The 18,307-nt window shown below is 38.7% G+C and overlaps 1 protein-coding gene across 1 annotated transcript; it reads right to left on the bottom strand.

Annotated features, from left to right (window-relative positions):
* Positions 1–6,598: 6,598 nt before the first annotated feature.
* Positions 6,599–16,140, bottom strand: LOC123033477 (vomeronasal type-2 receptor 26-like). Its single transcript, XM_044450081.1, has 5 exons — positions 15,929–16,140; positions 13,624–13,915; positions 10,987–11,835; positions 9,786–9,912; positions 6,599–7,500 (listed from the first exon to the last, which is right to left on the bottom strand). The coding sequence occupies exons 1-5, from the start codon at positions 16,138–16,140 to the stop codon at positions 6,599–6,601; spliced, it is 2,382 nt and encodes a 793-aa protein (XP_044306016.1).
* Positions 16,141–18,307: the final 2,167 nt, after the last annotated feature.

The following is an 18,307-nucleotide window of genomic DNA, read 5'->3' on the forward strand; positions in this document are numbered from 1 at the left end:
AACCAAGGTTCAATTTCATTGTCAGGAAGCACTTCCTGACAGTTAGAACCCAGAGGGTGTGGAATGGGCTTCCACGGGAGGTGGTTGAAGCCCCATTGGTGAGGGTGTTCAAAGATAGGCTGGACATGCACATGGTGGGAATGTTGTGAGCGGAGCTGGCTAGAGCCGGGGGTCAGACTAGATGGCCCGGGAGACCCCTTCTGACTCGCTCTGTTTCTATGTTTCTATGATCACAAACACCTGCTCTAGGGGCAATAGGACTGCACTGGCTCTAATGAAAGTGAATACCAAAATATTCAGTAAAAGGTCAGTATTTTACCATTTTTTCCTGTTTTGCCTCTTTACTTTGTTTTCCTTAATTAGCCAAGCCACCTAGTACTAATTTCCTTGCAAGTCTAGTTTTCAGTGTTATCATGGTATAAGCTATGCAAGTGAGGGTGTGAATGTTACATATAGATGATCTTAGAGAATGAGAGTCCATAAACTGAACAGTTTCCCCCTTTGAAACTGGAAAGCATTAACAGGAGTAATACTCTATATTTTTCTCCAAACTCTGGGAAGTTCAGTCCAGTTTTGACTATGATATCTCAATTAAACTAACCATTTCTGGGGGGGGGGGGGGGAGAGAGAGAGAGAGAGAGAGATATTTCATTCATTCATGTTAAGTATGCTAGAGATTGAGAGCATTTGAAAATGGAAAGGTGTGACTTTAATCTCTTTACTATTTCCTGGTAGTGCTCAGACCAGTAAAGCCATTTTCCATGTCTTTAAGGTGGAACCCTCCTGGGTTGCCATCCATTCATGGTCTTATCTGCTTCCAGGATTCTTGTGTCCTGCCAGACTGTTGCTGGCTACAGCTGGATGAAAGAGTGATGGAGAAGGCCTTCACCTTTTCCTCCTCCTTCCACTCCACATCTCTGAATGAGCCCCAAGAGCCATGCAGGTGAAATCAATTGTGCAACTAGGTCAGTGAGAAAGGGGATTCTGTACTTCACTCATACAGTATGATTTTTTAAAAAACCCTTTATTAAGATCTGTTTATCAGTACCAATTGCCCAGTCAGAGGATATACTATTGGCCTACATCAACAAATTCATTCTATTTTTTTCAGTATATATCCACTCCAAGGAACACAATGAATCAAATGAAATTATATGAAGTATGAAATGAAATTAATGAAATTACACAGCAGTACAGAGAAGGGTAAAGATGAGGTATGGATGTGGAGAAGACAGATGTAGCTTCTCAAAGTATATTGACCCAGACTGCACAATCTGTTGCCTTACCTCTGGAAAGTATTTTATGAAATTTCATCACAAAGAAGGCAATCTTGGTATAATATAGCAGCTGATGACACTGAAACTTAAAATGAGTTATTCATAGGGCTATTGCATCCCTATACCATCCAAAAGCTGAAGTTCCCTGGTGGCCCAGCACAGTTAAAACCATAAATACTTTTATTATGTTTCTAATTTCAAATATGGAAATATAAATTCCAAGATTAAAAAGTTGGAAAATAAAACAAACATGAATAAGAGCAGAAGAGAAGAAGTCTCAGAGCAAGATGAAGAGGAATTATTCAACTTACAAACAAATGGGATGTAGTAGCACAGTTATTTAGTAAAAAGATTGCAGATTTCCTATTGAAAGTGGAAAGTGTACAAACCCCAAAAACACTATGTCCCCATTAGATGCTGTCTAGAAAGCTGCAGGATTGCACAGTTCACCTGTAAATTTACACACACTGATCTAGGAGTAAGAAAGATCTAAATAGTTCCTCTACTTCAGAGTAGGCATCAGTAAAAGTCTTAAATCAGCTTACAGTTCTATGGTTAGTACATGTAATGGAATAAGAAATATATCCTTACATGGGGAAGTCAAAAGAAGACTCAGGATATTCACTGAAGGTTAATTGATCTAGAAAAATAATGCACTGAGAAGCTGTCCCACCAATCATGAGGTCACCTCCTGTATAATATTGATGTGGACTATCAATTTGGTCATGGAAGGTACATTGAGCAATAGGTCTCCCAAACACTGCATAAGGTATCTGCATCAGAAGCAGCAGCATTTCCAAGGATACTATTGTTATGACAATAGACTTCCTCCAGATGAAGATCTCAGAAGTTTCAGCTTAAGTCATATTATTAATAAAACTCTTCTGCCTCTAGCAAAGATCCTTAAACACAGCTGACGCAGCTCTTACAGTATAGGAGGTTCTCAAAAGCTGGAGTGATGAGTGCTGCTTCTTCAGCACCACTCCTCAACGTCAAGCATGCCTATAAAAGAACATTTGTCATTGCTTTTTGTGTTTCATTTTGCAGTTTCTTACAATCGACATGCAGGGTTTGTCCAAGGAAAAACAAACTTAAGTCTATACTTAGGATCCACAGAGGTCATGAGGAGAATTGCAGGGTAACTGAACTGAGAGCTGCAAAGGATGAAAATAGCACATGTAAGAAAATGGGTCCTTAGGAGTATTTTATCAAGCATACTTCTAGGGGAAACAAAGCATGATGGCCAAAGTCATTTTGCTTTGCCAAGTATAGTGCAATGCCCCTTGAAGTACAGGGCTATGAGATGGAGTCATAAGGAAAGACATCTCTTTGAGATGCAACTACCTATATTACATCCCCTTCTAAACAACCTGACTCCTTATTTCAGAAATGCCTATGTCCAACTCATGACCTATGTGATCATGCATTCAAATCCACAAATATTCAGGGAAAGGATAGTGCAAACCATTGCCTTCATTATTACCAGTGCAATCCAGCATTCATGATCACTGGGAAGGATGATAGGCCATCGTGCATGTGGCTGATTGCATTGTAGGGTTGTGGAATTTGATCACGTGCTTGGAGGAAATTTGCTATATGCAACTGTTTTCTGTTCAGGGACATGAAAAAGTAGCTGCAATAGGACTTTGAATTTTCTGACGCTTGGTTTCCCTCCCAGTGGAGATTTCTGTGATATGCTATGATATGCTGATGATGGCAAGTTTCAACAATATGCACAATGCTTAAATATACTGTGACACACCTTGCTGAAAATAAGAGGATTCTTCAAAAATTGCTGAGATACCTCATGCTATTTGGTGCTCAGGCGGTTGTCCAGTCAATGGTGGATTCAGTGCAAACTGTGGTGATGTAAAGAGAACTAATCACCAATGCTGAAAGAAAGGGTGTAGAAGTGATTTCTTTGCACAATTAATTCCTTTATTTACTGTTGCTGCCATCAGCACTCACTTCCCCATTTGATATGTGATAAAAGATCTGGATGTTTCTGCAAGGAAGAATATCAGCTGTTCCTCCCAATTCACCATTGAGTTATGGTGCTCTGTTCTTGATTTGTCACTTGGCTTCCTAGGCTCAATTTGTGCAGCATAAACAAACAGTCTGGCATTTAAGGAAAACATGCTTAGGATGTCAAAAAGTCGAAGTAAAGATTTCAAGGTAAATGTTTATTAAGGTAAAGAATAAAGAGCAGAAGGAGAGAGCAGTTGATAATACAGCAGAGCAGCAGGAAAAGGAGAGGGAGAATTATTCAGTTTGTGGGGAGTGGTAAGGTAAGGTTCATTAAATTGGTTTCTTCTCAAATCTTAGGTTCCAACATAAATGTTTGAATTGAATCTTCCATTGTTTCCCATTGACTGAGGGAGGTTGAGGGAGGGTGGGAAAGGTAAGTGCAAGAGAAGAAAAAAGTCAAGAATCAAGCAATAAACAAATCTGGAATTTATTTAGAGTAGGCACATGGATAACAATGAAATTTAGGTTAGTTATGATTACCTACATCTTATCATTTTTATCTCTTTATTGAAAACCAATTCTGGATCCAAAGCATATCAAACTATGAGGTCATCTGTATATATGTATAGTACTTTGGAGGCAAAGTACTATACATACATTTTTAGGAATTTTTTAAATGTTTATCCTGCATGCTGTGTCCCTTTTTAATTATTTTTAAGGATGTCTAATTTATTTTGTTTTAATTGGCTTTTAATGTGTTTTTACCGTCAGTATGTTTTACATTGTAAGCTGCCTAGGAAGGCCTCAGCAATTATAGGCAGCCTATAAATACATGTAAATAAATGAGTAAATAAAATAAATGCAGGACCAGGGAGGATGGCAGACTACCTGGAGTGATGCTGCCTTATTGGGAAATTTCTGTCTTGAATTTAGACCTATCCATCCCTAGACATTATTCTCCAGTAAAAGACTACTGCTCATATGATGGTCAGTTGCATCAAGGACACTTTTCCTTCAGCTTTTTGAAAAAGATGAACTAATTAAAAAAATAGAAGCCTTGTTCATATAATATTCCATGTAACACTGGTTTACAAGGAAAAAGCCTCGAAAATGAAAGTAGCTAAATTTTACCAGAATTGGGTCACTAATAAAGGAAAATTATGTCCTGAATATTAATTGACCCTAGTTTCCAAGATACAGATTCAGGTCAAAATTGCATCAAAATAATTCAAAATTATGGGGTGAATGTATGATTATGCTCCATAACTTTTCTGCAAAATGTGATATTGCAATGAGAATGGTTCCACACCAATCATTATACATTATTGATACCAATAGCATAACTTTCCATTCATTTATTGGTTTTTCATGTAACATTTTCTTGCTTTTAGCATGAAAAACTGACAAGCTCTGACATCAGATTAAATGACAAGGTTTCATCTTTATTCAGTATCTAAACTGTGCCTTTTAACTTTTCTCTTGTGAACTACAGTAGGATCATCCCTGGAGAGATTCCAACAGTAATCAGCAAACAAGTATAAAACCAGTAAAGCCAATAGCATGCCATAATTGAAACACATTGAGGATAGGCCTGTGTGAACAGACGGGTCTTGAATTGGTGCCTGAAACATGCTGCATTTGGATTCACGATGGGATTGGTGGCCATTGAAAAATGGGGACGTGATACTAAACAGAAGTCTCACTGAAACATGGCAATCTTCAAGTCATGGCAGAGGAAGCAAAGCCTCTTCCAATAATACTAGCATTCTTACAAGGCTGTATTGGTGAAGGTGTTCTATCAGGGTGAATAGGTAGTGAATAGGTCATCACAGTGAGTGTTGCTTTTTGCAAGACCCTTTCAATTAGAAGCATGGCATATACACACATAAGCTAGAAGCAATTTCTGGAAATGAATCACTATTGATTCTCAGAAACAAATATAAGAGATTTCTCATAGTCATGACACATCAGAGGAGGTATGCAGTGAAGCATCTAACCTGTGATATCAAGAGAAAACTGGAGAATTTAAATCATGGCATCAGAGATTGACACCTGAAATCACTAGTGTTTTAACTCTCAATCTCCTCTATGTGCACCTTCTTCTCTCTTACAAGACTAGGGAAGTGTGTCAGTAGGTGTGATGTTCCTATTCTGCAACTTGGATTTAGGGTTGAGTTTTGAAGGAGCTTGCACAGATCAGATATTAGGACAGATTTAACAGAATATTTTTCAATAATTTATGATTATTAAAATATTGGCTTTCTCCCTACTTTCACTTCAGGCCTCTCCACTGTCTTCCAGGCATATTTGTAGCATTTTTAGAGTAAGAAAAGTCTCATATAATTCAAAATGGTACCATTATTCACTATGGAGACATAGTGCATAAATGTAATTATGCTCTATACCATAGTGCCGCCTTGTGCTGGGTAATGCAATGTATAGCAACATATAGGAACCCATCCCGAGATCTTGTATAATAGGGCAGCATACAAAAGCTTTTAATTAATAAATAAATAAATAAATGAGATAATACAGAAATACCTGGATCTCCCTGCCATGACCATCTTTTGGAGGATACAGTAATCCTCCCACAAAGAAAACAAAACAGACCTTGGTATAGTGCTGGGTTGGGTGAATGATGCAGAAAAAGCCACTATAGATGATACTGAGATAATAACAAAAGTGTTTACATAACAATAAATACATAAGAGAATAAAGCAGATTTATCTTTATGAGACCAGATTTATTGGATGGTTGAATTAATGTTGACACTCATGTGAAACATCTGGATTTGGGAAAAGATATGACATACATCTTTATAAATTTATTTCTTCAACCTCGTGAGTCGCAAAAGTATAGGTGATTTATGTCAGAATTGCTTGCTTAGTTTAATGCAATGAATTCATCACTTCTCTATTAGTCCTTTACAAACTAAAATGCAGTAACCATAGGAGAATAATCTCTGTACATACAGCTTTATCTACTGTAAAAGCAGAGGTTGTTGAAGCAGATCAGACAAGGAGGAGGGTATCAAGGGTTTCTACCATATGGAGTGGAAGGCATGTCTTACCTTATTGAAAGCTCTTATATAAGTGGGTTTGATGACTTAGTCATCAAACTAAGTGGGCTGGAATAATGGATATATTGAAGCACTTCTTTGTGGATGAGGGTCTTCCTCAGAATAGAATGAGATGGTGCTGAACTGGGAAAACCTATCCATTTAAATCTATGTCATATTCACACCTTTCTCCATATGAAAGAATATAAATCAAAGCCATGTTGAAGGTTACCATAAAACTTAAATCAATGGCTAGAGTAACAGGGCCAACATCTGGAAAGAAGTATTAGGATGGCTAAGTTTTTCTCTTCATTAGATTCTCCTTTTTATTCAGTTCTGGTCTTAGAATAATAATGTAGCATTTTGGGAAGAAGATGCAACCCAAAAGCCCAGCACTGGAGGCTAAGATAGAAAATATCTCCACAGCCACCATGTATTTTCCCTTAGTGCTCTGGTAGGTTGGAAGAAAGGACAACCACACAGCACAAAACACTAGCATGCTAAAAGTGATGAACTTGGCTTCATTGAAACTGTCCGGGAGTTTCCTGGCAAAGAAAGCCACAGTGAAACTCAGAAATGCCAAGAAGCCGATGTAGCCAAGGGCACAGTAAAACATAGTTATGGACCCCTCATTACATTCTAGTACAATTTCTTCAGGCATGGTGGCCATGTCAATGTCTGGGAAAGGGGGAGAGGTTGCCAGCCATGCAGCACAAATGCCTGCTTGAACATGGGAACAGAAAAGGACCATGGATGTGGTCAGTCTTTTCCCCAGCCATTTCCTCATGTTGCTTCCTGGTCTGGTAGCCATGAAAGCCAGAACCACTGCGATGGTTTTTGCCAACACACAAGAAACAGCTACTGAGAAGGTGATGCTGAAAGCCATTTGTCGGATGAAACATGTCACTTTCTGAGGACGGCCGATGAATAGCAACACAAAAAGGAAGCAGAGAAGGAGGGAGATGAGGAGGGTGTAGGTGAGGTCCCGGTTGTTGGCTTTGACGATGGGAGTATTGTGGTGCTTCACAAATGTTCCTGTTACCATGGTAGTAGTCAAGGAAAACAGAAGTGCAGCAATTGCTGAGCTCATTCCCAGCATGTCCTCAAAAGTCAAAAAGGTCACTTTCTTGAGGATGCAGTGCTTTTGCTCCTTGTTCGGAAAGTGGTCTGCTTGGCAGGTGGTACAGGAATCCATGTCTGAGGAAAAGAGAGATGCATTTTCAAGCTTGATTAAATGTAGCATTTTGCAATCGCGATCAAAGCTTTCATTTCTACTGTATTATGGAAAGGCTGGGTGGATGTAATCCTTGATTCTCAAATTATAATAGTGCTTTCATTGCAACCAGGATTTCGATTAAGATTTAAGAGATTTCTTACACACACTTATCTGATGCAACTATTCTGTCTAGCCACATTTAAATCCCCCTTTTCAAAGAATCCCATACTCCTCATTACTATGTCACTTAGAGGGTAAATGGAAGAGAACCAGAAAGGAAACACTCTGCAATGAAACCAGAAATAGATACAGGATTAACAGCTTAATACAGAAAAACAAAATATCAACCCAGGTCATTACCATGGGCTACTTAGTCAAGCTATTTCACAAGTATGTTGATGCTTTAATATGGAGAAGCTAAACAATTTTCAGACTTGAGGCTGAATCCAGTTCTGGAGACAGTCAGACCACAATGAATTTAAGATGGGAGAATAATACTTCTGAAGTTAGAAAACCATCTAAGTACTGATCCACAGAGAAAAGAGAATGAACAATGGGGAAGGAGAGGCCATATAAGAAACCTCATAGGGCTGAATTAGAAGCCGAGGTGGGCTGGTTCTGGCCCATGAATATTAAGCTCAATGGGACTACTCAGTTGTGAAAAATTAAGAATCTGTTTCTCAGGGCTGAGTTAGTACTCCAGTTAACTTTACTCCCACTCATCCATAACATTTAAAAGACCTACTTCTCTATTAACTCAGTATGTGGTAACTGTCATGGTTACATCGGGGAGCAATAAAACTAAAGTCCTTTATTGCTACTAATCTACAAGATTTACAACTCTATAGATAAGCTTTACTGTTGATGTCTTTACAATGCAGATGCTAATCCTTTAGCGAAGTCTCTCCCCAAGCCCACGTGGGACTAGCTCTCCTGGTCCCGCCTTGCTTCTCTCTGACATAACAGGGCCTGTTTTTGCTCCCACCTCCTCAGAGTTCTGTGATTGGATGCTAGGGGAAAGTCTACCACGCCCCCTGCATTCTCTGTGTTGTGCTCAGGAAGTTCAGTGTCAGTTGGGGGAGGGATAGTCTGCTCTAACTCTTTCTGAGCAGAACTCATAGTGTCTTTTCCCTTGGGGCTCTCTTGCTTTGATGTGGGCTCTGGTGTTTGCTCAATGGGTGTGGAGTCAGGGGGAGGTACAGCTATCTGTTCAGCCACCCCCAAGCTAGGTTGTGGGGTCAGCATTTGGGTACAGGGTCCCAAGCACAAGACCTCCTCGAGAGGTGCTGCCTCTGTTGGGGCTTCAGACATGACACTAGCAAATTCACCAATGTAGTTTGGAATACGGTCACCCATTATGACAGAGCAGACAAACTTAGATGAAGTATAAGGCTTAGCCTCTGATGGCAAGTTAAGAAGTGGTATAAGGGGTCTCTGATTCCTGTCATGGAATATGCAACAAAGAGTAAGCACAAAGCACACTTGGGGTACTGGAATATGGTGTGGAGCAGGATGATGGCACTCTGCTGCATGGCATCATGGGGTGTGGGCATGACATCTTTTGACCCCAACCAAAATATGGCCTGAATTTATGTTGGTTGAGACACCATGTAAAAAGGACTGCTCTGCCAGACAACACATCAGGGCTACTTCCCCACCATGTGCCTTTGCTCACTGGGAAGGATACAGGGAGAGTGAAGCATGAAGCACTGCCATTTCCTTTCCAATTTACGGAGTAAATGACATGTGGGAAGGTCCTAATATATTGATCAAAGCAATTCGTATACATCAAGGAGTAATATGCCCAATCAGTAAGTCTGAGCAAGAGCAGTAATATTCCAAATCAGATTTTTAAAAAGTGTTTTTAAAAAATCTCAAAGAGGCAATAAAAGGTGAAGGCGCATATGCATTCTAAGATAGAAGAGAAATTACTGCCTGCTCTGCTCTGCTCTGCTCTGGTCTGCTAGGCTCTGCTTGGCTTGGCTTTTTAATGCCTAGCATAATTTGGAAAGACTCCTTTTCATCAGAGGCAGCTTTCTTAGATGTCTTCATTCATGATTTCAATTTAGTTGGAAAGCAAGGCACCAAGATTGAGATTCAGATTGCTTGGTTGAAGATGGGAAGAACAGTGCCCAGACTGATGAACTTATGAACTATATAAAAGCATTCTAATGCTACTATTACAAACTAGGTATCAACAAGGATGGTCATTTAACCATTTTTACTTTTATTTTAACTGAAGGTGTTACAATCTTCCACATTCTACCTGTCAAATAAGAAACCTTCCCTTTTGCACATGGAACACAATCATAGCAGCAAAATGGCTTCCCTTCTTTCTTCTTCTTCTGATACCCAGGGTTGCATATGTTATTACACAGAGAAATGGGAACAACCTTTCCAAGGAAGGGAAAAATCCATAGTTAAGTACTTTCTCAGAAGAATTCAAATAATCTACATTCATATTTGACTCTCTCTGCACTGCAAGTGTATAAGGGAATGCTCAGGTCTTCAGATGAAAGTTGATGATGTATACTACATAGACATTAAAACCCAAACAATTGATGCCCTGAATAACTTTAGACTGCTTGCAATTACATTCATGTGGCTAAGGGTACAAATCAATGCAGAGGTACTTAAAAGTAAGCTCCACTTATCACAGTGGGAAATACTTCTAAGTCAACATGCATAAGACTGTGTTGTAAATAAATATACCAGTATAAAGACTGTAGAGTTAGGGTATAAACTAATTCACACATATTTTCCTCAATTAGCTTATGCAAGCTAAAGCCTGTACAAAATCCCACCTGGTTAAATCTTTGTGACCATATAATGGCATCATCATCAATGAGGAATTTTTTTTCTGGAAGAGCCCAAGGATTCATTCTTCCAACTTTCACTCTAGCATAGGAATTATTGGAGAAAGTAATCACATTGGTAATATCAAACTCCATTGTAAATTCCCCATTTTCATTTAAAAAGATGGTTTCTCCAGCACTGTTGTTAAATGAGAAGTTCCTTAAAATAGCATGGAGCTCAGAGGAAGGAAAAAAAGGAATAAATAAATAATTTAATAACAGTAGTTTTAAAAAGATGAATTTTAAAACGAGTATCCTTGATGGGCTGAGACTGCTTTGCCAAAGAGAAATCTTAGTTGCAAAATAAGTTATTTCAGTGAAAAAAATGTAAATCTGATTATGATGGTAAAAAGTAGAAAGGGAAAATTTGAAATGGCATTATGCTGCCTATTTAAATTCCAATTAAAGGCAAGGATAGTAATTGTTAAATTTTAACAAGAGAATATGGAATAGTTTACAAAGTTCCCTCCTTAAATTCAATTTACATAATGAACTGTTGTGTTATTAAGGAGGAGAATGAAGGGCAATGTTCTACTTAGATTTCAATTCCATGGCAGAAGGACCTTGGACTCTTATTTTAACACCTGGACAGATTCTATCAAAAGCCATTACCTGCCATGGCTGTATAAACTTATGGTCTTGTCTTCTTCTGACTGCCATTACAGTTGATCTGGATGAGTAGAATGCATGTATAGAAGTTGCCAAAGCATATACTGCATTATAGACAATGTAGCTATGGCCGGTCATACTCATTTCAAAGAAAGGCCCAGGAATGCTCTCCAACTTTTCTTTCCCAGTGCAACTTTTCACATCCTCCTCCTCCAGATTAGAATTTGAAAATGAACAGCCAAATACTTGCTCCCAGAATGTGTGGATAAAGCCATCTCCCTTGGCCAAGTGAGGTGTTAGAGTCTGAATAAAATTGTGAAAACTTGGAACTTCATGTGAATGTATTGTGAATGCTAGGGCACCATGAAAGACTTCTATATTCCAGTCCTTATGCATGCTCAATGCTACCAAATCCAACTGGACTGTCATAACCCAAACTTTATAAAATATTTTTTCATGGTCAGTTTTTCCTTGATTTAGCAGCATTCTCAAATTTAGCATAGTGCCAGTATCTCCATGGATAATGATAACATTGGCATCACTATTCATAACTTCTCCAAATGTTCTGTTAAAGTTTTCTTGCACTGCTATGAAGTCATCAAAAAAAGTAATTTTGAACATTTTCTTTGTGAAAGCAGGACAGATGCCATTCTGATGCAGTTCTGGCAATATGGTCTTCAGAAACATTTCTGCGTTATCATCATCCATAGTCATTAGGCCCACCCACAGCCATCTGAAATGCAGAAGTAGCTGGACAATTCCTCTATACTGATGGATTTTATTAGGAAGCATTTGGTATAAGGAAAGGAAGTTTGTGCTACCCTTCATGGGGGTAGAATCATCATAAAAGAACTAAAAAAGGGGAGGGGCAGGTATTTGATAAAAAGATAGAAAAGCTGTAGATTAGCTGTATAGAGAGATAGATATTTGATAAATACATGATAAATAGACAGACATTGTGTATTTTGTTCTAATTTATCTCTATTCCCAGAAAAGTGAAGAATGCATTGGAGTTAATTCTCTCTATAAATAAAATATCTATGAAAGAGAGGAAAACTTGGAAACACGGTTCATGCTTTCATCAATTCCACAGTATTATAAAAATGTCTGTGGAGAACTGCTGTTGAAAACAACTCAGAACAGTTGAATAATTAGTGATGTATGACTTCCTTCTCTGGCACCTTTCATTATGTCTTCTGTTCATGGATAGAATCAATTTTTGTCCAGATATATTGGCATACACTTGTACAAACATACATTTCCAAAGATGTACAAATCACTGCTAAATATGAGAATCACTCCCAATGGAAAAAAAGAATGGCAGGGATGGGGATGTTCAGTTTCAGTTGGTCATATGTTATTACCATATTAGATTTCAGATTTTTCTGCAGTTAAATTTGTGTCAAGTCATGGAAAGTAACACAATAGAGTTTATTTGTCTGCAAGATTGCAGAGTCTGTGTGGTTCAGGGGAAGCAGGTCTGCTGTGGAATTTATAGCGTGGTTTCAGAACCACTTGTGGATTTCTCAGATATTTCTATGTCTAATACTATTGCATTTCTCCTAATAGATGTGGGGATACCTAAACATGCACTGACAAATGGCTTGGATCCATTAATTCTTGAATATTTTTCCTAGGTGGACATGTGCCCTTTCTGAAAGGCTTCCAAAGAAGCTTTTTGGGGTCCTCTGCTGATTGTGGGCCCCTATTTTGGTAGTGCTCCAGCATATTAAAGCAGCACACAGGGAATCAAGTCCTTCCCCATAGATTTACATGGGGATTGGAATACTGAGGGCTTGAATGCTTAAACCTGAGTGTATTTTATAGAGCTATGAAGTACATACACTCAATCAGGGGTCTTCAACATGGTGCTCTCTCCAATGGAGCAAACAAGGAAGAGGGCAGCCAAACTTGTTTCTGGGGGGAGAAAATCTTTTAATATATTTACATGAAGATTCAATGAATTTAGAAGTAATTTAAAATAGTTTGTACATCAGGGAACATTATAGATTAAGCCAGTAAAAACTGGCAAACAAAATATTATAACCTGTTCTCCCAAAGAAGAAACGATTATAAATTACCAAACATTTGTTTAAAGGGAATATGAAATGCACTGCTCTGCAAACCATTGCCTAAATTAGACAATCTCTTATTAAAAAGTCATTGTGGATTCAGCATACATAAAAACATTTGCTGAATAAGAAACAACCAGAGAAACCAAAGCAGTGCTCTAATAATTTGATATTTTGTGATGGTGTTCACAGCAAGTTGTCAAATTCCCACATATGCCCATGGACTAGAAAGCTTGGAGACCCATGCATTGAATAGCAGTAATAGTTACAGAAGAAAGAAGAGCATGGGGAGGAAGAGGAGGAGGAATGGATCTACATTTGAATGAAAGAGGAAGAGGAAAAAACCTAGGTAAAGATGTAAACTCTTGGATGGGTCCAAAATTAGTCATATTAATACTACATTCATTGAAATCGAAGGGGTAAATTATCCTATATCTACCAGCATCTCCATTTATCACCAAACACCAAGTCATATAAACTTAGACCAATTGCTGTCAAAACTTTTTTCTCAGAATACAAACACAAGATAGGTTCTAGGAAAAGCAAGCTAAAGCAAGTTTGTAAGTACCTGTGGAAGCTTGTAAATATCCAAAATGGTGGAAAAGTGGTGGGACGTTTCAGAGCCTAGTCCACCAATGACTCCTATCAAGTTGTTATAAATTCCACACTTATAGTTTGGAACAAATCTATGGTGTGTGGAGAAAAATTCCATTACAATGTGATAGATTCTCTTTGGACTAAAGTAGCTCTCAAAAATGTGGAATCCCAAGGTAGTATTGGGCAAGATGTGTGGATTTCCATTTATTTCCTTGACAGCAAATGCCAAAGCCAGGACATGCTGATAATTCTTTGTCACTATCCTGCAAGAAAAGTTAAATGACTTGCCACAGGGGAGTGAAACAATTCCTGATGTCCTTTGATATACTGCTTCTTTGATATTTTCTAAATTGGTGCACCAGATAATGTATTTCACTACAGCTATGTGGCTTTTACTAAAGGACTAAAAGATATACACATTTTCAGAATTATGTAGGAATGCACATAAGTAAAAACAAGATCACCTGCATTAACTGCAGTCTTCTTCCTCAATAGGCTATTTTATATTAGAACTAAATAGAAGAACGATATTATGTGTGCGTACAGTAGATGAGTACCCAGCCATTCTCCAAAGATGGGTAATTGTATATATAATGAGATGAAATGGCATGAAGCAACTGCAAACTGTAGGGATGGCCATCAGCATGAACAAATGCAGATTAGGCAAATTCACGCAGCATAAAACTATCAATACCTAATAGTCATGGTGGCTCTGTATTGGCACCCATATCAGAGGCAATGTTTCCACCAGATGCTGGGACAGGGCAGGGGATCATGTCTTTCCTGCGGGATCCCAATAAGCAAGTGCTTGGCCACTGTGGGATAAGGATGCTGCATTCTACAGACCTTTGCTTTGATGTAGCATGGCCCCTCTTAGGTCCTTCTTTCACCATCATCATAACTAACAATATCGATGTGAATTGAGATGGAGGTTTAGCAGGCATGAAGGTATATATAGTAGGGACTTTTACTGGAATTCTAATGCCTGACTCACTGGTGTGCCACTTAACAGGTACTCCAAACCCACACCCTCACGCCATTTCTGCCAAAATATCCTATTTGCATTTTTACAGAGCAGTGTTATCATTTTCTTCAGTGTAGGCTAAACACTGTGGTGCTGACTTCCTTCTTCCCCATCCCCATGGCTTCTCAGGTCTCTCTGCCTTTCCCAGTGAAGTGGAGAATAAAGGGGCATGCAATGTCACTTCCAGTATTCCCCTCTATCACTTTTTAAAGGTTTGAAATACCTTTGCAACCCTTGCCCATTGACTTCTTGGGGCTTCCTGTTTTCATACTGCAAGGAACAACTAGCTGAAAATGCACTGATGCCATGTCTACTCAATTACATTTATTTTCACATTTATTTTTTCAATTCTGTGTTCTGAAAAAGTAGACATAAGAGAGGGGCTGCATTTGCAGAAGGAAGGAGCACCCAGATTTGCCATCTTCTTATCCTACTCGCTTCAACTCTTTTCTCTTTTCTTTTCTTTTTTTCAGCTGGGAGTGGTGGCAGAAAGAACAGGCAACTAATTAAAATGCATATTATATGAAATGATTATTTTATTTAATCATTTACCACCACCTCTGACCCAACTTCTTCACACCAGGAAACGTGCACATTATCTTAATGGATGTTAAAGCAACAAAATATCCCTCTTCATTTCCTTCTGCTTCTCTGAAAATTGCCTTTGTATTTGATACCAAGATCACATCTTCAGCATAGGGGAAACTGGGCTGTACTCATGAGGAGGTACCCCAACAGTGGTAAATGTAGTTTGCTCAATGCTCCCTGATACGTGGAATGGGTTCTATAAACTCACAGAACCTAGAACTGAGAATGACATGTACTGGAATCTTGCATCAAGACAGCAAAACCCAGTGCTTGAAACAAAAGAAGAGAGGATTTCTTCATATAACACAAAGGGTGATAATAAAATTACATGATGATGCTAGGAAAAAATGTTTTAAAAACATAACTCCATGATCACGATCAGAAAAGAAGCTTAAAATGAAATGAAGAGGAATCTTCGTCATGAAAAAATGCACTGAGATGGAAAAACTGAAAATGAAGTTAAAATGATAGTGAGAGAGAAAAAAAGAAGTGATTAACTGATTCTTAGTGCATTTTGACCCTTCCATTTTTATTGTTAATCAGCTATGATTGCCATTCTATGCCTACTGAACTCAGTGGAATGTAATTTCAAGTTTACAAGAAAAGCGAAAAAGACTTTGAATATTTTGCAATTACATGAGAGTGGAAAATTAGAGAACCTTACATGGGAATGTCAGTATGAGAAGCTGGATATTCAGAAAAGGAGAATCGTTCCAAAAATACAATCACTTGAGAGGCAGTCCCCCCAATCATGAGGTCCCCTGACTCTGAATATCTGTGAGGAGTATAGAGAGGCTTGCGGATGGCACATTCAGTATGTCCCTGGAGCTCACTGTCCGGTATCTGCAGCAACAACATCAATTCCAACACCGCCATCTCAATAATTGTACATCTTCTGCAGGGACACATTCTGTATTTTCCTCCTACAGTTAGATCAACATTATTGTCCTAATTTATACAATCTGTCTTAAAAGGCAGTTCCTACCGTCATCTCCAGTCCATACGAATGTAAAGAAAGTTGTGAGGAATTGCATCTGTGGAGCTCTCTTTATTTACCTGCCATTTTAACACTGCTTAGGATTTCTCAAATATATCTGTCCTGTTTTCATGTGTTGTTACATTGTAGCTTCTGGAAATCCATATGTGAGAAGAGAAAATCACAAGGTAGATCACTCATGCCTTCTACCAGGTTCTTGGTGATAGTTAGAGCACAGGAAATAACAAAATATCCAATTAGCATCTCCAAAGAAATTGACCCGAGAGTGCCATTACTTCAACCGCAGTTATTGATGATGCAAAACATTTGTCTAGCTTGGCCATGGTGTTTTTATGTTCTTAAGTGTGTTGGGGGGAAAAAGAATGAAGGAAAAACCCTGTCATGGGATCAGAGAGAAAGGAGAGTATAAGCCTATATGATCTTTTTTAAGACCACTGGATTTAATTACATCCAGTGTAACAAATATGCAAGTTTACAAAGATAGCTCTGTCAGCCTGTCTTTCTTCCTATCAAGAGTTCAGCTGGCAGGTTTCCTGATGAGCTATGAGATAAAAACAATGTTCATCTCAGCAACCAAAATAGCATATCCAAGAACAGTGCATCACAACACTGATTGGTGGTTTACTTGGAGTATGCCCCATTTCATCCTAAGCTCTAAGCTTCATGGAATCCATGAGCATCCTGTTCAGGAACAAGAGAAAATTGGCATTAAAGTTGAAGAGATAATATCTGGGGTTTGTTATTTTGCTAGAGGGGTTCAGCTGTGAATTGATCTATTTCTGTTGTTTTGTCTACCAGTAGTTGGCAGGATGGGTCAAACATTACTGGGGAAACTCTTCTAGTGGTGAGGCTACACATACCATAAGGCAATGTACAACCAGGACAAGAGATTGTATTTTCTTCTGAGACAATATGCCAGTGCATGGAGGATGAGTAAGCCCAATTCTTGACACTGCACAACATTGTCACTGATTAAAAGCTGACAGTTGTGATGCTAGCCTTAGCTGACAAATTCGTCTGCTTTCTGGAACCTGTGATAAAATGAGGTAGCCTTAAAAGGGCCTGCTCTTCAGACACCAAATTTCACTTGTTTCTACAAAAGAAATGTACAGTTACTCTAACAGCAATCTCCCCTCTCTGTGATGTATTTAATTATAGTTTCTTGCCAGTTTCAGTGACAAATGGGATTACATATATTTAACTTAGATAGTGCTATACATGATTTCCTCTCTAGAAGCAGGATTCGAAAATGTCATGGAAATTTCAGTGGATAAATGAGGCTGTCCTCCATAGACAGGTGTCCCACACATGCAAATGTAAATGGGAACAATGAAAGAGAAGGTACCTCTATCAAATTCATCCTGATTTCCCTTCCTCGTTGAGACACAATCAGAATACCTGAATAGGACTCAGTTGTCATAGGCATCTCAGCAAACTCACAAAGACTGTGAAAACACATATGGCATAACATGTGAATATGCCAATAATGTGTGAGAGTCCTCTGATCCAATGGCTGAGATGCTACTCCAAAGAAGGAAAATAAGCCAACTAAAAAACTAAAGTCTCACTTTGAAGGAATGGGGGTGGAAGCCTTTAGGAAATGGATACAGTAATGTATATGGGAATCTTATGAAGAATGAATGGCTATTTGGTGAAATCAAGCCTGAGTGTTCTTTAGAAGATGAAGCTCAAATACTTTGGCCACAGAATGAGAAAGACTCATTAGATAAGATCCTAATGCTGGGAACAATTGAAGGTGAAAGATGGAGACAGTAGAGGTTGAAGTGACTGGATAGGTCACTGGATCAGGGGGTGTGGGGTTGGATGGACTCTGGGTAAGGGGGAGGAAAGTTGTGCATGGAGTTGTGAAGAGTTGGACACAACTGTGATTCTGGGGGAAGGTGGAGGACAGGAGAGTCTGGAGGAATGTTGTCCATGGAGAAAAGTTGGACACAACTGCAATTAAACAACAATTGGCAAGGAGAAATTATATGAAAGGAGGTTATATGAATAGTTTATATAAAAGAAACTAGCTTCCTCTACATT

Source organism: Varanus komodoensis, unplaced genomic scaffold (genome assembly GCF_004798865.1).
Source record: "Varanus komodoensis strain SLA01 unplaced genomic scaffold, ASM479886v1 scaffold62, whole genome shotgun sequence".
Taxonomy (NCBI): Eukaryota; Metazoa; Chordata; class Lepidosauria; order Squamata; family Varanidae; genus Varanus; species Varanus komodoensis.